General features: G+C 35.7%; 1 protein-coding gene across 5 annotated transcripts in view; it reads left to right on the top strand.

The window, feature by feature from the left end:
- Positions 1 to 11,276, top strand: part of LOC128863978 (interaptin) — a 64,371-nt gene extending 53,095 nt beyond the window's left edge. For 2 of the 5 annotated variants that reach the window (XM_054103428.1, XM_054103426.1), the window contains 7 exons: positions 4,622 to 4,934; positions 6,906 to 7,111; positions 7,173 to 7,441; positions 7,504 to 7,629; positions 10,575 to 10,682; positions 10,745 to 10,787; positions 10,853 to 11,274. In XM_054103428.1, coding sequence (XP_053959403.1) covers positions 4,622 to 4,934; positions 6,906 to 7,111; positions 7,173 to 7,441; positions 7,504 to 7,629; positions 10,575 to 10,682; positions 10,745 to 10,787; positions 10,853 to 10,966 — 1,179 coding nt within the window. In that variant the 3' untranslated portion in view covers positions 10,967 to 11,274. Of the gene's footprint in view, positions 1 to 4,621; positions 4,939 to 6,905; positions 7,112 to 7,172; positions 7,442 to 7,503; positions 7,630 to 10,574; positions 10,683 to 10,744; positions 10,788 to 10,852 lie in introns of those variants that run through there. The other 3 variants (XM_054103427.1, XM_054103430.1, XM_054103431.1) reach the window with 3 other exon arrangements.
- Positions 11,277 to 24,365: the final 13,089 nt, after the last annotated feature.

Below are 24,365 nucleotides of genomic sequence, written 5' to 3'. Positions count from 1 at the left end.
AAAGATTGCCCAATCAATTTGAATCTTCATTGTTTTATTTCAATTTAGAATCCGATACCTCTAAATTAATCACCCTTATTCAAAGATATTGATTTTTGCACTAGTAAACGTGCGCTCGGATGGACACACTAAATCGAAAAAAAACATTCCACCGTCCACTGAAAATTAGTTCTAATGGAGAAGTATCGAAAAAAAGATAAAACAATTTAATTTCTTGTTTTATCGATAATCCGGCTTTGAACTCACAAAATAAAGATACGAAAACTAAATATTTGGAGGCCATTAAGCCAATTCAAAAATTGTTTTTTTTTTATTTAAAGTTTAGGATTATGTGGTTTAGTACGGTTGCAAAGGCAGCCGCCGTAGCCGAATGGGTTGATGCATGGCTACCATTCGAATCTCTGTGCATAAAACAGCAAAATGATAGAAGATTCGTTTTTCTAATAGCGCTCGCCCCGCGGCAGGCAATGGCAAGCTCTTCATAAAAATCATTTCCGTTCGGAGGCGGCTTAAAACTGTAGGTCCCTCCATTTGTGGAACAACATGAAGATGCACACCGCAAATAGGAGGAGGAGCTCGGCTAAACATCTAACAGAAGTGTACGCGCCAAAGTATTTATTTATTTATTTTTTCGTATACGTGGGTTTTACATACAAGCATGACAAATACATGACAAAAAAGAAATCGGACATTTATATAAAGTAGAGTTAGCAAATAATATTTAAGAAAGAACAATATAATTAATATTTATTCGGCAAGCCTTTATTTTTTCTCACAGCATTCAGTCTTCTTGGCATGGATTCGACCAGCTTCTTGTATGTTAAAGGATCTATTTTCTCCCACACTTCTTTTGTAGCATCTTCTATGTCTTTCTTGTTTCTAATAACATGCTTTTTCAGCTGGTTTTCAAAATGAGCCCACAGATGTTCAGTTATATTGATGCCTGGAGATTGTGGAGGTGTTTCAAGTACTTTAGAGCAGTTGTAATAGGATTATGAATAAGTTCGTGCGGTTTTTTTTCGAAATTTGAAACTTTATTGACGTAAAATGGTTACAAATTTAATATTCAAAATATTGTCCATCGCTTACTACTACTTTTTCCCATCTTTCTGGCAATTCACGGATTCCCTTTGTGAAAAATTCGGTCGGTTTTGCCGCAATCCACGAATCGATCCATTTTTTGACTTCATCGTAATTACGGAAGTGCTGGTCAGCCAGGCCATGTTGCATCGATCGGAAGAGATAGTAATCGGATGGCGCAAGGTCTGGACTATACGGCGGGTGGGGTAGGACATCCCATTTGAGCGTTTCTAAGTATGTTTTGACTACTTGTGCAACATGTGGCCTAGCATTGTCATGTTGCAAAATAACTTTGTCGTGTCTATCGGCGTATTGCGGCCGTTTTTCTCGCAGTGCTCGGCTCAAACGCATCAATTGTCGTCGGTAGACATCCCCCGTAATCGTTTCATTCGGTTTCAGTAGCTCATAATACACAACACCCAGCTGGTCCCACCAGATACACAGCATAACCTTCAGGCCATGAATATTCTGCGCCGACGTCGATGTTGAAGCATGGCCAGGGTATCCATACGTTGCCCGACGTTTTGGATTGTCGTAATGGACCCACTTTTCATCGCCAGTCACAATTCGATGCAAAAAACCCTTTCTTTTGTGCCGTTGAAGCAGTTGTTCGCATGCCATAAAACGGCGTTCAACGTCTCTTGGCTTCAATTCATACGGCACCCAATGGCCTACCTTTCGGATCATTCCCATGGCTTTTAAACGTTTGGAAATGGTTGATTGATCAACTCCCAAAGTTTTTGCAACCTCTTCTTGCGTTTGAGCCGGATCTTGATCGAGCAATTCCTCCAATTCGGTATCCATGAACTTTGGCGGCGCACCCTCGCGTTCTTCGTCTTCCAAGCCAAAATCACCACTTTTAAAGCGTGCAAACCACTTCTGGCACGTTCGCTCAGATAGAGCATGCTCACCATAAACTTCCACCAAGATACGATGACTTTCGGCTGCTTTTTTCTTCATATTAAAATAATGAAGAAGAATTCCCCGCAAAAACACATTATTTGGCACGAAATTCGACATTTTCAAGTGTGGTAAAAATATTGTTGTTTACGCTTCAAATAAAAAACTTATACTGACGTTTGTGCCTTACGACAGTAGCTCTCCAATGAATGTTTGGAAATGTGGATCGATGGAATAATAATCAAGTTACGCCATCTGTTGTAAAACCGCACGAACTTATAAATAGACCTATTACATAAGCCACAGGCGGACATCAAGTACCCTGGGGATCGTTGTTGGAAATTAAGGACAATTTCCAGTACTAAATTGTCCTTAATTCCCAACTTTTCAGCACTTTGGACCAAATTTTCTTTCATAATTGTTAGGTATTGTTTGTGGTCCATATTGTCGTTAATAAAGCTCAAATTTCCGGTACCAGCAGCGGATATACCTACAACCCCATACCATTACCGACCCAACCCATGTATAGCTGTCGGGCATACGATTTTTTCCAGCAACTCTTCCATAGCTTTTCTCCCATCACGCTTTCCGAATTAAATTCTCTTGTGTCGGTTAATCTTGTTGGTGAAAGGTTTTTTTCGTGCAACTCTTCCATTATACATAATTATTCCTTCGCAATACTATGCGTATACTTTCGGGGTTGCAGTTGATGACTAATAATTAAATTTCTGACTTTAATTGAGCTTTGCCCACGCTGTATACCCATGTTTATATTTGGGTTTTTATTCCACAAAACACGACTGAAATTTTACTTTAATTTATTACTATTTGGTGCTTTCTTTGCACTGCCTAGAGAAAATTAATTGTGGAATTCCCCGTTTTAAAGTGCCAACTAATCGCAATAATGCCAGATGTCCGACTTCTTTTTCACGCCAATTTTACTAATGCTGCATGACACATTTTTTATAACAAAGAGGTAATAGATTTGTAAATTATTATTACTATTTTTAGAACCCTATTTGAATACCCAATAGAAAAATATAAAAATAAAAGTATTTCACTTGCATTACTTACAAAAATTTTGAATTTTAAGCTGCATGCTATGTATGTAGGTATGTCCAATTTCTTATTGAGCCACTGTATGCTAAATATATTTATTTACATATACATATATATAAATCAAAAACTACTAAAGTCTTATAAGTTGTTTTGTTAAAAAAAACTTGCAGATCTACATACCTATTGCAATTCGTGTAGTTTGATCTGGGATTCTTAAGAAATGTGATATTTTTCTAATTTCGGATTTGTTCAGTTGAAGTTGCATTTCATTAGCTGATTCATGAATTGAATATGAATTTTGTTTGCGTCTCAGTTTCTTATGATTATTAGTGCTATTGTTGGTCATGTTATACGAAATTAGTACAAATGTGTATTCGAATCCCCATTTCCGGCATAAAACATTAAAATTTTTTTTTCAAAATTTCAGTTCAAAGAAAACTTCTCATAAACTTCTCCCACCTCAAAACGGGGGTATAGATACATTTAAAATGAATAAAAATTTTGTTCTGAACTTGCAACCATATTAAAGTTTCTTCATTATTTTTACCTTTTGTCTAACGCAAATTGTTGGATTAGTTTATAAACTTTGTAGCTAGAGCTAATAATACCACTTTCGTGACAAAGTTTTATTACTGTTGCAAAGCGATTGAAAATTAAGTGGTGAAAACGAAGGCCTCAAAAGAAATTTTAAATAATATTGAAATAATTCAATGGGTGCATAATTTAACACGCTAGCTATAAAATTTGACACCGGCAAACAGTTTTGGCGCCAATCCGCCAATTGCAAATTTGCATGCACACGTACATACATACCAAGGTACCTTGCTACATACATACATATGCACGTACGAGTATTTATACTTCACTTCGTAGATACATATGTACAAATACGAATTACATTTATATGTAGATAAAAGTCACTTTATAACGAACGTGAAAATATGAAAAATACATATTTTTTGAATTTTAAATAACAAAAATTGGTTACGTGGTTGTCAATTTTCCAAAATATTAAATAAAAATATACACACGGAACCAAATTTCGGGAAAATGGTCGGCCACCATAATTATTAATCACCGCTACTACATCAGATAAGGAATTCAATTACATGAAAAATACAATATAGCGTAGCCGTTAAGATGGTAAGGTGTCATGGCAATAAGATGAGGTGAGCCAATACCAATATTTCAGTTTTCTCTCTCTTCACAAGTCAGGCGACTGTTCCCACGATCACCAGTTTGAGCAATCATATAAATTATGGGACAGATCACATCTGCTATCCACCTACGACAGTTACCTAAGCATCGTAAGAGAATTAAAGAACGAACTTACATTCCTTTCTCGGCAAGTAGCTTTGGTACAAAAAGAGTTTTGTGAGCCCTCCGAGCAAGATGAGGATCGTGACATAAAACTCGAATCTTCACTCAAGGCACTGGAATCTCACAACGAGGTGCTGCAACGAACATTGGAACAAGCATCGCAAGACAATCACAAACACTGCTCCGAATTAAGCCAAAGTGTTCGAAATCTAATAGCTGATAGTTTATTTAATCTGAATGCATTTCATTTCTTCATTTTCAGAACGAGAATCTTCGCTGCCAAGTACAGCATTTGCAACGTACCATTTTGGAGAAAGAGCAATGCATTGGAAAACTGAATAGTATGCTGGATCAGGTGCAATGTGAACAACAGCAACAACATCATCAAGCCAAAGAATGTTGCCTGCACGCTAAGGACAAGGAGTTACTTGAGATGTGTCAGAAGTTGGAACAGGCTAATAAAAAGGTAGAGTCACTAATGTGTGAACTAGAGCAGAGCCAGAAGCAGGAGCGTTTTTTACTTTGCGAGACTCGAAAGCTTAACGAAGAATTGAATGAGAGTAAAAGAAAACACAGTAAGTAAGTTTGCGAGAATATGTTCAATCTAGATTTGGAAAATTTTACCCAATATTTTTTCTAAACATCACATTTATGGTACCATACTTCGAGTCCATACATATTCCTACAATCAAGAGTATTAGCGCCGAATAAAAGATTGAAACGAGATTCATACATAAGGAGTCACTTAAAGCGCTATAGAAAAATTACTTCTTTTTGCGCAAAATCTCACAGAACTATTATACTCTAATATATTTTCTTTTCTCATAATAATGTTGCATTTATTTTGCTTTGCGCCATTCATACAAACGAATTTACTACATTCGCCTTTTGTCTCTTCGATCACTGGTTCCTTTTATTTGTCTCCTATGACGATAGCAGGGAGAACCACCACATTAAACCCTGATAAAGTTATAGAAAGGTAGAACTATTGAGAGCCACTTTTGGCATTTTTGACGTCTGCAAACCATTTAGTCTCCCAGTCTCATATCCAACGGTTATTTGGGTGTTGTTTTCTTATTGAAATAAATAAAAAATGAATTTTATTCTTCTGTGCCGTAAAAACCTTCAAAATTCATATGAAACGTGAAAATTCTTCAATTCTCGTAAAATTAAATATTATACACATCCGTCTACAGTAGTATAATATTTGAACGTGCTGCGTCAGTTAGTTTGTGTTTTACAGCTACCTTTATCAGACTACCCAGTAATTCACAGTCGGCCACAAACGCAATCGTGTAACAACTTCACAGAAAGGTTTGGCGTTGTTTAATCGCAATATGGAGGACCGCCTGGACCGTCTGGAGGACCGCCTGGACCTTATGGTTAGTGACCGTCTTGTGATTATCACCTTTTCCGTGGACTTCAATCTCACATGAGTAACAAGAACTACTCCTCAAAAGAAGCTATAAAAAGGGATATCGAAGCGTATTTTGGCTCCAAGGACAAACAATTTTTTGAGCAGGGAATTAAAAATTTGCGTAAACGTTGGGAATACATTGTGAATAATGAAGGAAAATATATTATTGATTAATAAATACTTTAAACATCTTTTTTATTAATTTTAAAACCACCTTTAAAGAACGCACGAACTTGTGCGTATTTAGGATTTAAACTAAATCACGACAACCCAATGAGCATCACAATCGATGAAAGAATACAAGCAGCATATAAGAATGCAAGAGGTAGCCCAAGATTAAGATGGATTGAAGAACTAGAAGACGACATAGGAAAATCAAAGTCAAATGGCCAATAAGCAAATGGAGACATTTTGTGCAGCAAGCGAATTCTCACATAGAGTTGTAGCGCCAAATGATGATGGTTCGCCAATGATTTAAATGACAAGTGTTGGTAAGGCAGCGTGTCTGATGAGCTATAGCCATATGCGCGAATGGGGAAATGGCGAATAGAAGAGGCTTATTGCTTGTCTTTTTTGAGGAAGCTTATGCGTATTTTTAGAAAATTATTGAAAAAATAATATTACTGAATAAATGAAAAATCCGTTGTTCTAGTTTTAGCATCCACCTTCCTAACTCGCTGATCCCCAGACAAATTACTTTCCGTCAGAATTTTTTTTTTAAATATTTAGTAACTTTGCGGAATACAATTGCAATTCAATCTCAGAGAGGAAGTGTTCCCTTCTTAGTGAAATTTTCTATAGACGTAGAATGCAACACATTTCGCGCATATTTCCATATTTGAATCACATTTTATTATGTTCGTTAAAATAAAATTGCAGTTCTATGACTGTCTTTTTTATTTCGTATAATATTCGGCAATGAGCCTGCGCGTTATCCAAAATTTGGTTTTTAGCATCCACTAACACTGACAAATACATATACTTATATACATTTTTGCCTTTTTTGCTCTTGATTGTGAACTGCCCAGTTTTTTTTTTCTCCAGTTGTTCGAAACATGAACAAAATCGAGATAGATAAAGACATAAAAACCTTCAGAATTTACAGTTACTTTTGTTGGATATATTTCAGGTGATCTTAATATGCAAATGCACCGACTAAATACATTACTGAAGTCTCAAGATTCCTGCCGAACCGATATTTGCAAAAAATATGAGGAACTGGAACGAAATTATGAGGACCAGGCGAAACAGTTGCGAGCCGCATGTGCTCAAATGAATTGCCTACAAGAGCGTCTTGGGCTATTGGACAAACGTCAGGAGGAGCACAATATGGAGGTATTGCTAGTGTACGAGTGGTTAGTTTGAGGTTAGCTGTTATTAATGCTAATACTTTTAGCGTAATCTGTTAAGGGACGAAGTGCTGGCCTTGAAAGAAAAGGAAGCTGCGTTGCTGAGCAAACAAAGATGTCTTACGGAGCAATTAATGAAGACTGAAAAGGAACTATACACGGCACACAACGTAATGAAGGAGCAGCAACAAATCATGCAGCGGAGTGAGTCTACGCAAAAAGATTTCACAAAGCGACTTCAAGAAGCAAACAATGAGCTAAAGAGGCAATTCAAAGTACTCTGCGATGACTATGCAGAGCTTGAGGATGAATACAAGTAGATTACAGGATTCACTCACATTAATATAATTTGAGTTTGAAAATTATTGTCATTTTAAGGAAACAATGCGATCTTCGCAAGCAAAATGAAAAAGTTATTGAATCATTTCGCAAGTGGAAGGAAGCGCAATTGAAAGCAGATGACGCGACCCGTGCGAGTTTCAAACAGTATGAGGAACACATAAAGTAAGTTATTGGTTTACATAAATTTTATTCACAATCTCATTAAAGCCATGTTCAGCTTATTGCACATAAATCCTGTGAACTGTTTCACAGAAAATTTCGCGTTCCGATAAAAAGCATGAAATGAGCGTATATCAACTTAGACTGGTGTAGCTCATCATTTATTAAAACAATACAAAGGTAAAGCAATCGATAGAGCTGTTCAGGCAACAAAAAAAGCAGGCGACGAAGGCAAACCTCTTACGTAGAGGTTCTAAGATCAAAAGCTGGCAACGAGATTCGTAAGACAGTATGAGTTCATTAAAATTCAGGAAGCAAAGAGCTTCAATTCGCTCTTTGAAGACGTTTTGGAATTGTTCAATATGGCTGATATGAGAAGCATGAGACATCTCCAAACGAAGGAAGCATAATTAAACCTTAGCAAAATCAGACAATGCAGGTCTGAAAACGCTGAACTAATACACCGGATAAAAGTTAGCATAGCGTATGACTTAAGGTGGGTTCACTGTTCTTGTCCGAACAAGTTTCCGATTTCTTTGCTCAGTTCGTCAGGGCATAACGAAAATGTACTGAAATATCTTTGTTCCGATCAATACGGCTATTCTTGCTTAGTTGAAAGCCTTTTAAAAGTGAATGATAGGCGGCAAGATGATATGAAAGTCTTTTGCATTCTAGGGCAAAGATCGAACTTTAAAAAATTCTTTGCACAGCAAGAAAAATTATTTATTTGCTTTGCTTGTTTTTTTGCTTTGCTGTTTTTGCTTTCTTTTTCCCACTTGTATTTTGTCGCAACCGTTATCTCTTGCAATCAGAACTTGACTTTAACTGTAATATATATTGAAATGGTTACTTAATTTTATTATTTATATACAGTTTGTCAGAAAATGTTTCTTGTACTAAAATATTCAAGTTTTTGCCATTTTTTAACTAAAACAATCGCTTCTTTTTGAATTTGGAGATCCTTTCAAAATCATTTCCTTAAGTTGCATAGTTACCAGTACTTCGTAATGGTAAACTTTTTGAATCCGCCAAAGCAAAAAATAAAAAAAGGAAAACAAATGTTTTTCTCAGCTGTCAAGAAAGTGTTTTTACATATCTATTTTCGGCATCATTTGCTAAAATGATTTGGTGTACCACAATTTCACTGAGTTGATACACACACGTTAGTCATCATTCAGTCCTAAAAGTGATCGTTAGAGCAATTTGTTGATTAAAATATCAAGTCATAGTCGTCTATTATAATTATGCATTAGGAAGAAGTGTACAACAGTCCTCAGAAATGTTTTATTCAACCCGACAATATGTTTATAATATAATAAATCGTACAAAAAATGAAAATAGGTTGGAGCCACGCCGAAAGTATTTTTTTGAGCAAAGTTGCCGCAAAGCCAGAGATTTCGACAAGACTTCTTGCTAGTGAGCAATGAGTGTGGGCGGAAGTTTAACAGTCCGTGAAGTTTTGCAAAAGCACAATTATACTTCACGAGTTGCTCTGCACAGCATATTTAAAAGCTGTTATCTTTCGCTAGCCGTAGCCGAATGGGTTGGCGCGTGACTATCATTCGGAATTCACAGAGAGAACGTAGGTTTGAATCTCGGTGAAACACCAAAAATAAGAAAAACCTTTTTCTAATAGCGGTCGCCCTCAGCAGGTAATGGCGAGTGCACCTCCGAGTGCATTTCTGCCATTAAGAAGCTCCTCATAAAAATAAAAATAAAAATATCTGCCGTTCGAAGTCGGCTTGAAACTGTAGGTCGCTCCATTTTGTGGAACAACATCAAGACGCACACCACAAATAGGGTGTACGCGCCAATTATATATATATATATTAGGCCGGGTCGATTTGTGGGGAGGCAAAAAAATCACCCATTGCTCTGTGAAAATCATATTCTAGGGATCAAAATAAGAAACTTTGCCGAAGGAGTGTAGCAGGTGTACCACAAGGAAGTGTTCTAGGCCCCGTCTTATACACTTTGTTCACGGCAGACCTGGCACTATCAAAGAACACATATACAGCAACGTATGCTGATGATACTGTCGTCATGGCCAGGAGTACCCTTCCCTCTATTGCTTCTGATTACCTACAAGAAAACTTTAACAGTGTTAGCGACTGGATGAAAAAATGGAGCATGAAAGCTAACGAAAGCAAATCGGCGCAGATAACATTCACACTTCGAAATGGCTCTTGTCCTGTCGTATCTCTTAACAAATATTTAGGTATTCTATTAGACCGGCGTCTTACTTGGCGATCGCATATATTTTTAAAGCGAAAGCAACTTGGACTAAAATTGCGATCACTACACTGGTTAATTGGCTACAATTCAGCACTTACACTAGACAATAAGGTGCTTATCTACAAATCTATTCTGATACCGACATGGACGTATGGAGTTCAATTATGGGGCTCAGCTGCAAAATCAAATCTAGAAATTATGCCAAGATTTCAGTCAAAGGTGCTCCGCATGTGTGCCAATGCGCCATGGCTTGTACGAAACGAGATATTGCACCGTGAAAGTTACGACAGTTTTCGAAGAAATAAACGACCTCAGCCAGAGATACAACAACCGACTTGCCACTTAATCGAATAAGCGAGCAAATAACCTTTCCAAGATAAGCTACTTTTCAAGATTAAAAAATGTCAGTCTAACGATTTAATGCAAAGTTTTAAAACGTAATATACGTAAATGCAAAAGTTGTAAAATTGTATAATATATATGTTATATGATATTCATTATTAAGTAACGAATTCCACTGGGAGTTCTTACTCTAAGTTATTCTTCTTTAAATTGTAGGTAAAAATAGTACTTATTGTTATTATTATGACAGATTATATGAAATAAATAGAGATCTAAAAAAAAAAAAATATAATATTTTGCATATAAAAAATATGTGTAGAACACTGAATAATCGAAATTAACTTAGTTGGTTTTCACTTTTATATTTGCAGACTGTTGCTGGAAGAAAAACAAAAATTCTTAAGACAATATCACGATCTGTATAGAGACTATTCTACATTGCAGAATGAATTGGAAAGAATAAAAATGTGCACGTACAGGTAACTAAATGTAGTCAGTAATTTTATCAATGCGTGTAATAAATTGTTATCCACTTCTTTAGTTTCAGCAATCCCGAACCGACATCGAATATTTCGGAAAATTCGGTAAATCATTAATTTGAAGATATAATTATCAAGGTGTTGAAAATTTAAATTTTGGGTATATGTAGATACCGCAGCGCCTAGGGCTCATCCGTAGCACATCACTTCGCGTTTCACAGCAGAGCAGCTCTTTAAAGTGTGACGACACATCGCTGGACGCGTCAGGGTCTAATCCTCTGTGAGCTGAGCCGTTGTCAAGCAACAAAGTGCATTATCTGTGGTGCCTATATGGTAAATGTGAATGATAACAGCGAGGGTTTCCACTTTTCTTGTATCTCACCGGCGACTTATCGTGTTTGTAGTTGCACATCAGAGCGACAATTCCGACGAATGTGAATCACATGTACTATATCTACTATATACATTTGAGTATATTAACTAGTTGTGTTCTGAGCTGAGTTTCTAACCAACCGTGCGTATATATTTATATGTATGTATATATATTATTTTTGTTATTATAAATATGTAATATAATATATATAATGATATACATGTTTACATGTGTATATTATTATATATTATATTGTTTTGTATACATATTTATTTTTTACCAAGGCAAACTGTTTTGCTTTTTAATTAAATAGAATTTAATAGAAAATAATAGTAAAAATTATATATTTATGAAATGAAAATATAGAAAAAAATCGAAATATGAAAACAAAATATCCACCATTTAAAATAAACAAAAATTGTAGAAAAATAAATTTAAAACTTATATTTAATTTTATTAATGCAAGTAGACAAAATCATTGCAGAATAATGCGAATATACAGGTAATGTCACTACGATTTCACCAAATAGAAGACTGCCTTATTTGCTTCTTAGGTTTTATTAAATGAAAATGGAATATCTAAATACTTTGAAATTAGAATCCATTCTAAACCCTGAATAAAATAGGAAACATTTAAGTCAATATCAAAGAAATTGAGAAAACAGTAACTTTAATTAATTGCATACATTTTAGAACAGTCAATACAGTCTACGGAGGAACACCGCATTTACGTAAATAAAGTCTTTGGGATGAGCCCTGAAAGAAGTTGAATGCTGTGGGATCACCCGTCAAGCTCGCTAAAGTATGAAGAAGGGTTTGTTAAAACGATTTGGTCATACTTCAGGACATTATTATTTAGAAGGTTACACCTTTTTGAATAGCTGAAAAGACATACTACTTTTTAAAAAAATGTGCAAAATAGTTTCCATACAAGCTTTTTTGGTAATAGTGAAAAACCGTAAATTCAAAACTTTATCGAAAACATTTAAGTTTTAGACATCGTATCAAGTAACTAAATTAATGTATATAATTGGCACTTACACCCTTTATTGGGTGTTTGGCCGAGATACTCCTCATATTTGTGGCGTGCGTCTTGATGTTGTTCCACAAGTGGAGGGACCTACAGTTTCAAGCCGACTCCGAACGGCAAATGATTTGTTTATGATTTTGTGTAAATGAAAATAACTCGATCGTCCTTTTTTAATTATGTAAAAAAGCAAAATTTTTGATTTCATGTAAGCGAAACTGTTTAACTACCAATTTTACTTTTCATCAAGTCGAATTTATACCTTACATACGTTGTTCTGGCGAAAATATATTAGATATCAAAGTTTACTCCAATCCTGACAAAGAACGTGGGTATGTACAGTGCTGGACTTAAGTATAGGCACAATCCGCTTTATAAAAAGAACTGCAGTTTTATTTGTATTCAGAAAAACGATATATTTATTTTGTAGGTATATTATAGGTGTAGAGTTTATACATTAAAAGATAGCTATGAAAACTAAATACATTTTCTTTGGAAATAAAGTTCAAAAATAAAAAATTTTAAATTAATTCGATATTTTACTGGACAAAAGTATAGGCACAGCTACTTGCATAATTTTTTGTGCGCGTCTGTTTCAGTATCTGTTTCAATTATCTGGCAACACTTTTATATTCAGCACATTCCTATGTGTACCGTTATTATTTTTTATTGATTCAAACAAGCGAAAAGTTGATAACATTTTTGTGAATAATTATTTTGTTTGTAAACTCTTTATAATGAGCCCAAAAAAAACTGAAACAACAGTATCGGAGCGTAAAATCATTTTACACTTGCATAGCCAAGGAAAATCGTTTGCAGAGATTGGTGAATTAGTGGATCGTAGTCGTTTTACCATACGGACCATTGTAAATCGCTTACCACACCCCCCGCAGTCACCAGACTTAAATCCGATAGAACATTTGTGGGAGGAATTGGAGAGAAGAATTCGAAAACGCACAATTTCAAATAAGGTTGAGCTAAAAGCAGCTTTAATGGAAGAGTGGCTTAATATTGGCGAAAATGTAACAAAAAAATTTGTCCACTCAATGCCAAATAGACTTAAGGCCGTCATAAAACAGAAAGGGTTACCAACAAAATATTAAATTAAAATTTCAACGCATTTTGGTTATCGTTTAAGTAGTTGTGCCTATACTTTTGTCCAGTAAAATATCGAATTAATTTAAAATTTTTTATTTTTGAACTTTATTTCCAAAGAAAATGTATTTAGTTTTCATAGCTATCTTTTAATGTATAAACTCTACACCTATAATATACCTACAAAATAAATATATCGTTTTTCTGAATACAAATAAAACTGCAGTTCTTTTTATAAAGCGGATTGTGCCTATACTTAAGTCCAGCACTGTACATACGTTTTTCTAAAATGCGATCATAGGCCTCAAGAATACTTCTCATACTTTAAAACGGACGTTTTTGATCGGTATAAAAGCTGAAATTCCGACTGAATGACTGAAGAAAATGCAACGGAAATATTTTTACAGATAATTGAATAACTTCAAAACAAAAAAAAATTCTCCTCGAGACAAAAACATCTATATTTCTTAATTTCAGATCCGAGCCAAAAGCAAATATAATGAAACAATTTTAAAAAGGCGAGCTCTACGAATGTTAAAAAAACTTTTACTTTGCAAAAATACTTCCAACTCAGGGGTGTACGGCGAATTTCTTTTGGTTTTTCGTTTGTTATGTTGCTCTAATTTTCATAAATATTGAGACGTATGATGAACATTCGCGAAACATTTGGTAACAATTTTGAGCGAATGTGGAATGAACATGAATGTCAGACGACAAAAGAGAATATATATACGGAAAAGGAATTTATACACAGGCAAGGAAAATACGAGTTACCACATTTAGAAGTTACGAAGGTTGTTAAGCACACGAAAATCACCCTATACTGTGATAAAACACTTACGAACAACTGCTGCTCAACATTGCATAGTCTGAATTATAATTAAAGTATTTTAATATTAGTTGACTTCAATTTGCCAAACGTCAAATGGTATTTTGATGATGACGTCCAGCAATTTTTTGCACTTACGTTAAAAAGACCTTATTCTCGATTTGGAATTTATTAACAACAGGGATCTTAAATCTGATGTCGAATTCTTCTATTCATCCCTATTGCTAACTCTTTGCTTCACAAACCGTTATGTGTTCGCTTAGAACTAATAAGCTATATAAAATCTATAACTGGCAAAAATTGTAACTTCATTGGAGGTAAATTCAATGAGGTACCATATCTCGCTCACTGAGTCCAGCTGGTTGGGAAACTACCTGAAAATCATCCCTATCATGTCAGTTAAAAATCCGGCAAACTGGAGAGTAGTTTGCAACTTCTTGAAATATTCTGTAGTTTGCAAAAAGAATTTGATGCTTTGATTACATTTTTATATCACAACTACATCCTCAAAATTGAGAGCGAAATAATATAAGTAATGCTCAATGGTTAGGATTTGACAGTTCATAAACTGCAAAAAGGAAAATACCGGAGTTCTTAATGACATTATTAGAGGAAATCTTCTACGGACATTGAAAATATTACTAACTTCTTTGTCTGTTTTCTCCTTATGTTCCTTCCTTCGTTTATGTTCGTCAGTCTGAAACGGGAACAGACCCAAATCCTGTAGAAAATGGTTTCCCTTCCACTTTATTAAAGAATTGCGCTGCAAAGCAATTACTTTCAACAAATCACTAATTTTAGGTGAATTTCCTCAGCATTGGAAAAAGTTGTTCATTATACCCATTCATAAGACTTGGAACAAGCCAAACATCCAATATTCAACGATAGTCCAACCTACAATACCTCAAGTATATCTAAACGAAAAACTAGTTCATAATAGGATTCTTTTCTAAATTACGGGATTCTTCTTCTTTCATTAAAGGTAGGCCCACTTTTACAAACTTGGCCTTATTTCCAAATTTTATTTTAAGCCAATGAAATCGGTCAACAATGCGCTGCCAGTTTCCCTGGCTTCTTGATAGGGTTAGTTATAAAATATTTCTTAAAAGTTGGAATCATTTAAATTGTACATATTATTAAGCACGATTAAGTGGCTTGCATCTTATCTTGCTGATAGAACGCAATTTGCCGGTATAAATAATATTAAATCAGATGCGATTAAACCTTTACTTTTCTTGATATAGTAAACGAAATGCCCTATAATTTTCGGAAACTTAAGCAAAAGTTTTTAATTTGAAATAAAATGTTTTGTTTGCCATGAAAATCTCCTCATAAAAAACCAACTGGCTTTCGGAGGCGGCATAAACAGCACTCCTCCATTTTGTGGAAAACTATCAAGACGTATACCAAAAATAGGAGGAGGAGATCGGCCTAAGCCAAAGTAGAAATAAAATAAGATAATAATTATTGCAATGCATGTACATACATATTTACTCAAAAAAATTGCGTATTTGTTAATAAAAGTATAACTGTTTATGGGAAAACACAAAAACTCCATGCAAGTATTAATTTACCATCCACTTTTCACAGCAAAAATACAAAAATTTTGAATATCTTACCGAGAGTACCGTTATTGTTAACCTAACCAACATTTAGGCAAGGGATAATAGGTAAAAAAAATATATTTTCAACATTTTCAAAAAAGTGCAGAATGGCAACTCCGTTTTTCTGAGAAAAGTAAAAAAGTTGGCGTTAGGTGTTATTTCATTGAGTGCTTCTAGAAAAGTACATTTGTTTAAGTAATAACCGCCAAACTCGGACATTTACAGTGAAAGTGCTCAACATTCTCGTTCTCTGAAAGGTCGCGAAAGCTTCTGCAATGAGGGTTAATTGGTAACCCTAGTTTTTCCGTGTGTGTGCCGATTGTCCAGTGACTGGTAAAAACAGCTGAAAGGCGAGGAGTCCAAAGGACTTTCTGAGTCCTCCGTATATTGTACTGGGGCCAAAGGGTTTTCGAAATAGCACATAACGAAATGGAGCTCCATCTTTTCTGCGCTTTCCTAAGAAATAATTTGTGCAGTCCCCTTTAATAACTGTCAGGGGGATACCGATGCCCGGGTAGGAGGTCTCTGAGGCCAATTCAGTCCCCCTGTCCTGGAACTCAGATTAGAGAAATGTTATCTGCACACCTAAGAGATTTGATCTCCTCCTTACAGGAGTTTACTAGTTTCGTTCTGCACCATGGTGTCATCAAAGCATTGAGCGCGGCTTGACTATCGGAGAAAATGTTAATATCTCCCTCGCTCCCGCGTTCCCTAAGCATTTTGTATGCCTGCAGGATCGCAAATACTTCTGCTTGAAAAACACTAGCAGTATTCGGCAGTTTAAAGGTTTCATTTTGCAGTAAAAACAGAGGTGCAGATTTTCCCTCTGCCTATTTGGAAAGATTGCCCTAGCACGATCCTCAAACTCTAGTTTGCGGATAGAGAGATCTGTTCGAAGTTCGGAGAAATACGATGTTAACTGCCCGAAAATGCTACCATGTCCCTTGAGATAACTTTGTTGTAACTTTCGTAAGCGAATTTTTCGTCAAGTTAATCGAGCATAGATATACGTGCGGGGAAATGACGAATAGAAGAGGCCTTTTATATTAAAGAAAAATCCTACAAAAATAAAAAATCGGTAAATCGAACATTTGGAAAGTTTCTAATATCATGAAGAACAAATTTATGTGTAGATATTTACTGCATATATATGTGCGTATATACGAATGTATGCAGGGATATATTACTAAGTAATATGTATGTCAAGGGTTTTCCACTAACATGTGTTATTTTGAAAAGAAAAAGATTATTAACGATTTTTTATGGCCGGAATAGGATGGTATTGATCTAGACAACGTTTATTTTCAACAAGACGGTGCTACGTGCCACACGAGCAACGAAACCATTGATCTTTTACGGGAAAAGTTTCCGGACCGTGTTATCTCTCGAAGAGGTGATCACAATTGGCCACCGAAATCTTGTGACTTAACACCTTGTGACTTTTTTCTTTGGGGCCACGTGAAAGAGAAGGTCTACGCCAGCAGCCCAGGGTCGATTCAAGACCTCAAAGATAGAATTCGTGAGGCTATTGAGGACATGGGGCACTTTGCCAATCGGTTATGGAAAATTTCATGAAAAGGATATTTTCCTGTAAGCGTTGTCTTTGTGGTCATTTGCCTGATGTTATTATCCGCTATTAACGGCATACCTTCCTCTTTATAATGAAATAAACATACGATCATTTATATCATATTGGAAAACACTTTACGTTTACCGTACGCTTGCTCACGGCTTGGGCGAAGACAAATCGACACGGCACTTGCTGCGCTGCGTCACACATCAACACATTTTGAGCTGTCTTTTTCTGCGAATACCATTCTTAAAGGATCGAAGCAAAAATTTGCGTATTTTTATAGACGTACGGTGGTGACCCATCATGATATATTTAAGTTAATATTCCCTTCCCTTCTCTCATAATATTGAAGCCACCTTGAAATGATTTAAATTGGTATTTAAAAAAATGTGCGTAGTTTGCAGAATAAGCGCCAAATAATAAATAAAAGTTCGCACACGAAAAAAGCTGTGAACTCAGTATACGATGCATTTTGTTCTTGTTGTAAATATTCTTCTTTAATTATAGCACTGAATAAGTATAAGATTAACAGTCACTTAATTTTTGGCTAAGGCGTACGTTAATGGGCTCGGTCGGATGGAAACAAGAAGAAGCTGTAGAGGCTAGCAACCATGTCTTTGAGTGGTCTTTGCTCGTATATTCATGCAAGTATTCCTATATATGTATGTACGTACATATGAAAGCAATACATTTCTACGCATACATTTGTTCTTTTTGGCAATATTTTGTTTTACCTATTTTTAATTTTTGTAGAATTTTGTCATAAAATATTTTATAGTGCTAAATAAAGTTAACTTATTTTAATATTTATGTTATTATAAAAGTAGATAATTTTATATTTAATTATATTTAATTTACTAAAACGCACACACCAAAATGTGAGGTCGTTTTATTATGTATTTTGTTTAAATTCTTCTTTTTAAATAAAATCAACAAACATTAATGTTACTTTGATTTTAAATGTTATATAAATTATTTGAAAATATTAATTGAATAAAATTTCATATATCAAGGCAACATAGAAATGCACAAGAAAATTCCTTGCAAAATGCCGTCGGCTATTCCTCAATTTAATTTTCTACAGAAGCCAAAAACTATGCAGAGCCAATATACTAATGAGAGAATTCACTGTAATCAGCTCTGTTAAAAGTTTCACCACATAACAGTTTCGTAGCTCGTGAGACTTCTCTATACATTAACGTTTGTGTGTAAAATATATTAAAATTTCATCTAACTAACGCCCTTCGATTAGAATTTATTAATAATATGTGATTAACTATTTTAACTTATCTAATTGGACACAAATGCGATTGGGTATATTTAAAGTTGCATATAACTTATGGCTATTAGCTTTATATTTGTAAGTACTTGGAGAAATAAGTACATATGTATGTACACTACTGAGCGTATGCGCATTGAGAAATTGAACAAATATTCATTGAAAATAGTGTGAAATAAAAACAAACATATACATACGCAAACTAAAATGAAATATCATTTACATATGTAAATACATATTTCACATCAGTATTTGAAGTTTTCCGCACTAAAAATAGAAGAATTAGATAATAATAACCAGAAATCTAAAGAGATATGATTTATAATCGCATCACGCTATCTCTACTTCCTGCTATTCGTACACCAAAAGTATTTTGGAATAGAATGGTAACTCGTGCTTATCATGCAACTAAATCCGGACCTCCAAAATATCCTCAATCCAACATCGATTTGGCCGTCTTTGGAGGAGGGTTCATTCTTACAATTATCGTTTTGCCCTTGTGGGCCACACGTCAGGTGCCAAAATGGTCGGAGATTCACAACAAAACAGATTAAAATTTATTGACTTCCTGATATAAACTATGTATATGTCTGTAAATAACTTAATTTTTTTATATTAAATTCGATCTTTTTAGTATAAAATATGTGATTTCTCTCTTTATTTTAAGCCGGCAATAGTAATATGTATGCATTTAATAAGTAATGCTTACCAATGTGCATATAGGTACATATGTACTTTCATGTGTACATATATAAAAATATGAGAAAGTAATGATACCAAGTCCGAACTTCTTGGTTGAAAACTAAATTGATTATGCACATTTACTTCTTAGCCCTTTCATGCCCGATGTTGCATATACGCAACATTGTGTTTCCGAACCTCTTACTCCCGCTATTTTCTAGTTATTGTTTTGAATTTTCTTTTAAATTCTAGCTTACTGTGTTGAGAAAGCGAACAGTAAGTTGTTTGGCAGTCAGCTGTACACGCTTTCAGTCCGTAGCTATATTTGTGAGCGAGAAGTTGAAAAATTGATTTTGCGAAAAAACGGTGTTTTAAAAAACTAGAAAAAAATTATTAAAATAATTATTTCATCCTGAAACCAACATTACTACATAAATATAGAAAGGTAAGAGAGTATTTAGAAAAAACCCTACATCAAAATATTATTTAGTTTGTCTGTAATAATTTTGTTATTTTCGTGTTGCGTATATGCAACATTGGTCTATTGTGGTAACTTTCGAAAAATATAATTTATTTCAGTATACACTTTCTAACATGCGCCCAAAAGGTCTGACTCAAGCTGAGGTTGAAAGATTTGCCAACTTTGATTGGGATGATTCGGCTGACGATGAAATTGAAGAAGAAGAAGATCAAAATATGGAGGAAATTATAGAGGAAAGATAACAGAGCTGAAAATGTGGAAGTTGGTTTGATTGACCAAATTATTGGAAGCAAAGGTGTTGAAGATTTGAATGAAAATTAAATCGTTGCACAGGAGGTAATGGAAAAAATGAATTTCAATAGTTTGAAGTAGAGTAGTGCTGAGTTTATGGAATGCGAGACCACCTGGAAAAGTAAATTATGCAGCAATGCGGTGAAAAAACCCATAGAATATTTTAGTACTTTCTTTACGGATGAACTGTGGCTGAAAATATGTGAGGAAACGAATTTATATGCCATGCAATCAAAAGGAATACAATTGAAATGCACTGTGCCGGAAATGAAAAGGTTTATTGGCATACTTCTTTATCTTGCTGTTGTGAAAATACCAACCTATCGAATGGCGTGGGCGTCCAATTTCAAATTAATGGCCATTGGAAATGCATTGGCAAGGAACAGATTTGAGAAAATAAAACAATTTTTCCATTTGAATGGGGTTTCAAAATGTTTACGAGAGCTGGTGTGTCCGGGATTATATATGATTTTAGTCTATACATTGGAGAAGGAATGTGCAAGACTTATGGCCTGGGAATATCATCAGATATTGTCCTTTTTTTATCATCCAATACGCCAGTAAACCAAAATTTCAAACTGTTTTTTGACAATTGGTTTTCTTCAATAAGCTTGATGTGTGCTCTAAAAGAAAAAGGCATACTGGCCGTTGGTCCAATTCAAAGCAATCGATTGAAAAATTGTGATCTAAGCAGTGAGAAAATCCTTCAAAAGCGAGGACGTGGATCAAGCGATTTCAGATATGAAGCAACACACAACTTGATTGTTACCACTGGGTTTCCAAGCTGTAAATGCAGCAAATGTAATGTGCACTTGTGTTCCAATCCCCAAAAAAACTGTTTCGTGTGTTATCATACATAAAATATAAATAAACGGCATTTGTAAAAGAAATAAACTTGTTTTTAAATATATACCACCATTGCCCAATGTTGCATATTCGCAACATCCTGTAGCTCTTGAATCAGGACACCTAGGACCTTGAAATTTTGAACAGTTAATATTGATGTGAACCCTATCTTATATATCTACTCAAAAAAATTTTAGCCCCGCCCATTTTAATTCGGGCATGAGAGGGTTAAATTAGAAGCTTGGAGTTAATCTTAGTTAACTAAGTACGATAAGCTACTCTTGTCTACTAAAATTGCTGTTGCTGTTGCTACTCTTGTTATTGAAGTCGCGGAATATGCAGCCAAAAATGCTTATGTTATTTGTTAGAGGTAAGTATGTCCGTATAGTATGTGTACGTCACAAGCATATAAATGGTGATCGGATTGGAGGCATTTTTTCCAATAGGGTTCTTTTTGACACATCACCCGTGACTACTGTGAATCTAAATACATAATTTCGTTCAGTATTCATTGGCATTTCATTATGGAAAGACTTAATCTCAACAACGTTTACAAATCGTACGATTGTATTACGAATATCGACGCACTGTGAAAAGTATTGGCTAAATGGCTACCTCAATGAGCAAAATTGCCGTATTTGGGCTGAAGAGCAGTCCAAAGCCATTCAAGAACAGCCAATAAATCCATTGAAAATAACTGTTTGGCTGGAGGAATAATCGGCCCATATTTCTTCAAAGACGAGTCTGGCGACAATGTAACCGTGAATGGCGAACGCTATAGCGCCATGATAAACGACTTTTTGAAACCGGAAATTGAAGCACGTGATCTGCAGAACAAGACGGCGCTACTTGCCATATAGCCCGTGAAATAATGGATTTACTGCGCCGTCACTTCGGTGAGCAATTTTTCTCTCGTTTCGGACCAGTGGATTGGCCTTCAAGATCGTGTGATATCACATCTTTGAACTTTTATTTGTGGGGATTTATATGGTTGGAGTTTAAGTGTGCTCTGCTCAACCCATAAAACGGCGGGATTAAAAAAAAAAAATAAATAATTGGCGCGTACACTTCTGTTAGGTGTTTGGCCGAGCTCCTCCTCCTATTTGTGGTGTGCGTCTTGATGTTGTTCCACAAATGGAGGGACCTACAGTTTCAAGCCGACTCCGAACGGCAGATATTTTTATGAGGAGCTTTTTCATGGCAGAAATACACTCGGAGGTTTGCCATTGCCTGCCGAGGGGCGACCGCTATTAGAAAAATGTTTTTATTAATTTTGCCTTCACCGAGATTCGAACTAACGACCTCTCGGTGAATTCCGAATGGTAATCACGCACCAACCCATTCGGCTACGGCGGCCGCCAAAACGGCGGGATTAGTCTTCTAAATATTGCCTATAAGGTTTTAGCGAGCGTGTTGTGTGAAAGGCTGAAACCTACCATCAACCAACTGATTGGACCTTATCAGTATGGTTTTAGAACTGGAGAGTCCACCATCGACCAAATATTCACAATACGCCAAGTCCTGGAAAATACCCATGAAAGGAGAATCGACACACACCATCTTTTTCGTCGACTTCAAAGCTGCTTTCGATGTCTGAATTTGGTATCCCCGCAAAATTAATACGGCTATGTAAGATGACGTTGCTCAATACCGAGCGGTTTGATACCAAACGAGCTTCCAAACAGGTGGACTCGCTGTCGTGTGACTTCTTTAATCTGATGTTGGAAAGGATCGTACGAGACGCATAACTTAATCTCTCAGGCACACTTTTTTATAAGAGCGTACAATTGATATGTTGAACGATGATATTGACATCATCTGCCTTAACAGCCGCGCTGTTAGTTCTGCCTTTTCCAAACTGGATAAAGAGGCAAAGCGAATGGGTCTGGTGGTGCACGAGGACAAAACGAAGTACCTCCTGTCTTCAAACAAACAGTCGGCGCACTCGCATGTCGGCACCCACGTCACTGTTGACAGTTATGATTTCGAGGTCTTACAAGACTTCGTATATTTAGGAACCAGCATTAACACATATAACAATGTCAGCCTGGAAATCTAACATAAAATCTCTTTTGCCAACAAGTGTTACTTTGGACTAAGTAGGCAACTGAGTAATAAAGTCCTCTCTCGACGAACAAAACTAACACTCTATAAGTCATGCGAATGGGCGCGCCACTTAGTTAAACACGATATGCCAACCACATGCCCTAATCTTAGCGAAATTGTAAAAGCTATTAGCGCACTAAAAGCTTAGAAGGACCAGATAATATCAATCCAGAACATCTCAAGGCTAATCCGAAGGAGAGTGCACGATGTCTACTCCCCCGCCAGAGAATGTTGGAACTCAGAAAAGATACCCAATGAATTAAAGGAAGGCACGCTTTCACCGAAAAAAAGACATTTATTTGAGTGCAAAAATTTGCGAGGCGTTGTTAACTATGGTGAATAAAATCATAGCTCATATAATCAACAAAAGACGCCTTGCTGTGTAGCCTAAGGGAAGAACAAACCGAATTTCGACTGCGGCGCTCTTGCGTCGACCATATTAACATCATAGAGCAGTCTGTTGTGCGGCGCACACCACTATACATGTGTTTCGTTGACTTTGAAAAGGCGGTTGACACTTTCAACCATCATGCGATGTGAAGAGCCCTCGTCCGTAAAGGAGTACCTGAAAAATTAATAATCTTCTTAAAAGAACTGTGCACAGATGCCACTTGCAGAGTGAGATTTGAATTCTATTCTTACATGGTCGCGAAATTCTCCGCGGCCACAATCGAGAGCACAATTGATAAGTTTTCGTTTTCTTACAAAAGCTCAAAAGCGAAATCCATCTCGATTGAGAGAAAAACTGTGAACACCATACAGGCAGTTCATAAACAAAATCAGCTCTTAAAAAATAAACGAAAAAGTGATAATGTGAACAAATTTGCTCAAAATTATAAATTATCACAAGAAGAATCTCTGAAATGGCACTCAATTGCAATAGCAGCAAGAAATAGTTTTTCAGTGCTAGTATAACTGTTGTGAAATTTTCAAACTAAGCTTAAGCGGAAATTTCATCGAATGAACGGTTTATAAGTGTCATACATGCATATATATATATACACATATATTTGGTTGTTTGGCTGAGCTCATCCTCCTATTTGTGGCGTGCGTCTTAACTACCTACAATGTCAACCCGACTCCGAGCGGCAGATATTTTTTATTATTTGCCATTGGCTGCCGAGGGGTGACCGCTATTAGAAAAATCTTTTTCTTCATTTTGGTGTTTCACCGAGATTCGAACCTACGTTCTCTCTGAATTCCGAATGGTAGTCACGCACCAACCCATTCGGCTACGGCGGCCGCACATGCATATACCTATGTACTTGTAAATATAATATTAGACATGTGTAAATAGACCAAACATTCAATTTATTTAGTATCGCACTCATTTTACCCAATTTCTTGCTGTGTATATTCTTATTAAACTAATTGAGGTCCTGTTGACCAACAGTTTAAATGAAAGATATTATCGTATATTTTTTAAGTCTGATAGACACATTGTTCGGTAAGTGTATTAATATTTTGTGCTACTACACGTACGGCACAACTGTTGGTA

The sequence above is a fragment of the Anastrepha ludens genome, chromosome 5 (genome assembly GCF_028408465.1).
Source record: "Anastrepha ludens isolate Willacy chromosome 5, idAnaLude1.1, whole genome shotgun sequence".
Lineage (NCBI taxonomy): Eukaryota > Metazoa > Arthropoda > Insecta > Diptera > Tephritidae > Anastrepha > Anastrepha ludens.
This window is presented reverse-complemented; position numbering and strand designations above follow the sequence as displayed.